Source organism: Macadamia integrifolia, unplaced genomic scaffold (assembly GCF_013358625.1).
Source record: "Macadamia integrifolia cultivar HAES 741 unplaced genomic scaffold, SCU_Mint_v3 scaffold3669, whole genome shotgun sequence".
NCBI lineage: Eukaryota > Viridiplantae > Streptophyta > Magnoliopsida > Proteales > Proteaceae > Macadamia > Macadamia integrifolia.
Window position 1 is genome coordinate 1 of NW_024869710.1, and position 2810 is coordinate 2810.

A 2810-nucleotide genomic window follows, 5' to 3' on the forward strand; every position below is an offset into this window, starting at 1 on the left:
AAAGACATAAGGAGTGCTGGCGTAGGCTGTGCTTCCCCCCAAGAAACCACTTTTCAATATATAATTAAGCAGAGAAAAGATAAGTTACCTTGGCATCCTAGTTGAAGGAGATAAGGGTTGCCCTCAAAACCATCTCTGCAATTACACTGATAGCCATAGCCGGGACCATTGATTGAATCAGAGCAATTGCTATTTGGACCACAAGCATAAGATTCATTATGAAGTGCTTCTTCACATGTTTGATTCCCAATTGCCCAGTCCAACACAATTGGAGTCTTCGATCTGTTGAAACTATTGACCGAAAGATCTGATGAATTGAAGGTGAAGTAATTTGGATCGCCCAAGAAACCAAAGCTGCAAGGGTTTGACTCCAAATTCTTAGCATGGTCATAATAACTATCAAATCTCACATAGAATTTTTTGATGCCCAAAGGGATTGAGGTCTGGCAACAACCAATTCCAGAGCAAGAACCATTCGTCACACTATCCATACTTTCACACAGAGATATGCACCCACTCGTAAAATTGCTGCCAGAAAAATATGAATCAAAGTAGGCAACGGTGTCACATCCGATGGCTATAAGCTTGTTGCGTTTCGATGAGAACGTGAATGGGCTATTTACTAGATTATGCCCTCTATAAGAAGAATTTCTCCCGCCTGTAGCATTGAAGCATTCAGAAGAAGGATACTCATCCTTCACTATGACTTGGGCATCCAATAATGATATCTCAAGAACCTCAATGCCATAGATTGTGGGTGTGCCACCATTCCATGCCTGATCACATGTAATACTATAATCAGGATCCCTAAAGCATCCATCTTTGAAGCCAAATGGGTATGGTATGGTTACATTTCCGCATTTTTCGTCGCAGCCTGGCAGGGATAGTTGTAGAGGAACAGCCATGGCTATTCCAACTAATGAACAAAGATTAAGCAGTATCAGAAGATTCAGAACCATGGCTACTCTTATGGCCGGCCCTTGGATGTGTTTGTTGGTGGTCTATCAATAAAATATGCTCAAGGAAAAATTCCACTCTCTCTATATCTATCCCTCTCCCCCCCCCCACCCCCGCTCCTCCCCTATTTATGTTGAGTGAAGGTAGGACGTAGGAAGTAGGAAGTATTCTTCTTTTTGGAGAAGAAAGTAGGAAGTATTCAAGGTAGGAACTACTGAGAACACATTTACGCTTAATTTAACTATTTTATATTATCTTTTGGTAAACAATTTGGACCCCATCGATTATACTTTTCTTTTTATGCCACGACCGTGTGCTAAGTCGTTCTTATTAGGTTACATGAGAAAAGAATTAGTCCAGATTTTCTGTCTGTTTTCTTTTTCGAAATTATTTCTGAGGAACTGTATGAGGGCACTTTACTTATGCACACTAGAGGGGTAGGGGGAATGATGGGAAGATGGGGGACTCTCTCTCTCTCTCTCTCTCTCGCTTGAGTCTTTGGATTCTTTAATATGCCAAAAGACAGCTTACTTGGGCTAGAAGTTATGGAGAAGGTTTCGCCACCATGTTCAATCGACACTGTATAATAAGAGGAGATATATGAGGAGAGAGGGGGAGTCACATCAGGACCTTTTCTTCCTTGACTGAGGGACAGAGAAAACCTTTGTCCAAAAATTATTAGAAAAGTAGGCAAGCAGATCACATAATCCCATATGAAGTTTAAAGTAGAAATTTCTATGGAGTTTAATTCCTCCTGAAAGGAAGGAGCTTTTACTACTTTTTTTTTTTCTCCTTTGGAAGGAGTTTCTCTACTATTGATTTTACATATGACAAACATTTTTTTGTTCGGAGGTCAGCAAAAAGATCTAACCTTTATCTTTGCTTTTGCATTGACTTGTTACTTATTCCATTTTTGTTTGGATAAATTACTTGGACACCTCCTATACTATGACCCGATTGCATTGTACCCCTAAAGTTTGAAACTATTACTTGAACCATCCCTGTATTTCAAGATTTCTTACAACTAGCCCTTATTTATTAGTCAATCACTGTTTAGTGATAACATTATGGGTTGAGAAATTCCTAAATCCCCAAACTACCCTTTTGGGGTAGTGAATTGACTTTTTACCCTTTCACTAAAACAACGGACGATGCTAGAGAAGAATGAAGCGAGTAGCCAGCAAGTTGTGATCTAACAACCTACCGCCGGCTATAAAAAAAACACCCCCAACCCTTCCACAAACTGGTACATACAAAAGAATTGACTTTCTTAAGAAAAATGGAATGAAATTAAATTCTGTAGTTGTGGTTCTATAGAGGAAACCACCGCCTCCCTACTCTGTAAGCAGATGTGTTTGGATTTTCAAAAGTGCTTCGTTAGTAACTCCATAACGTATTTATCCACCCATATAGTTAACTCATTACATCCCACTATCTCTCCCCATAACCTCATCTAGATAAACTTCCCCAGCTGCTACTTATAACACTTAAACAACCACCACATGAGATCATACTATTAACTACAACCACCAACACGTATATGAACATAAGATAATAAATAACACAACTAACCCTTCCCACTCCAAGTATGCAGTAGTAGGTGTAGGATCCATGTACGTAGAGCCCTGTATGTATCATTTTCCTCGCCCCTTGAGTGTGGTCTTGTCCTCAAGACCAAGATCGGAGAATTCCAGCCGCATCGCTTCCAAATTATCCTATGTCGCCTCTGATGGAGAGAGACCCCGCCAATGCACAACTGACGAGGTAAACCTTGACTGATCATCTTTTTTTTCTTCTTTCATTGCATTCAAATAGTAAATTCGATATTCGCAAATGAGGTGTCATTTTGAAAC

The 2810-nt window shown here is 39.9% G+C and overlaps 1 protein-coding gene across 1 annotated transcript; it reads right to left on the reverse strand.

The window, feature by feature from the left end:
* Positions 1-88: 88 nt before the first annotated feature.
* Positions 89-959, reverse strand: LOC122068267 (wall-associated receptor kinase 4-like; the record flags this gene model as incomplete). The annotated part of the gene is made up of 1 exon (XM_042632138.1): positions 89-959. A coding segment is annotated over exon 1 (871 nt), but the record flags the coding sequence as incomplete, so codon positions are not given.
* Between the last annotated feature and the right edge of the window lie 1851 nt (positions 960-2810).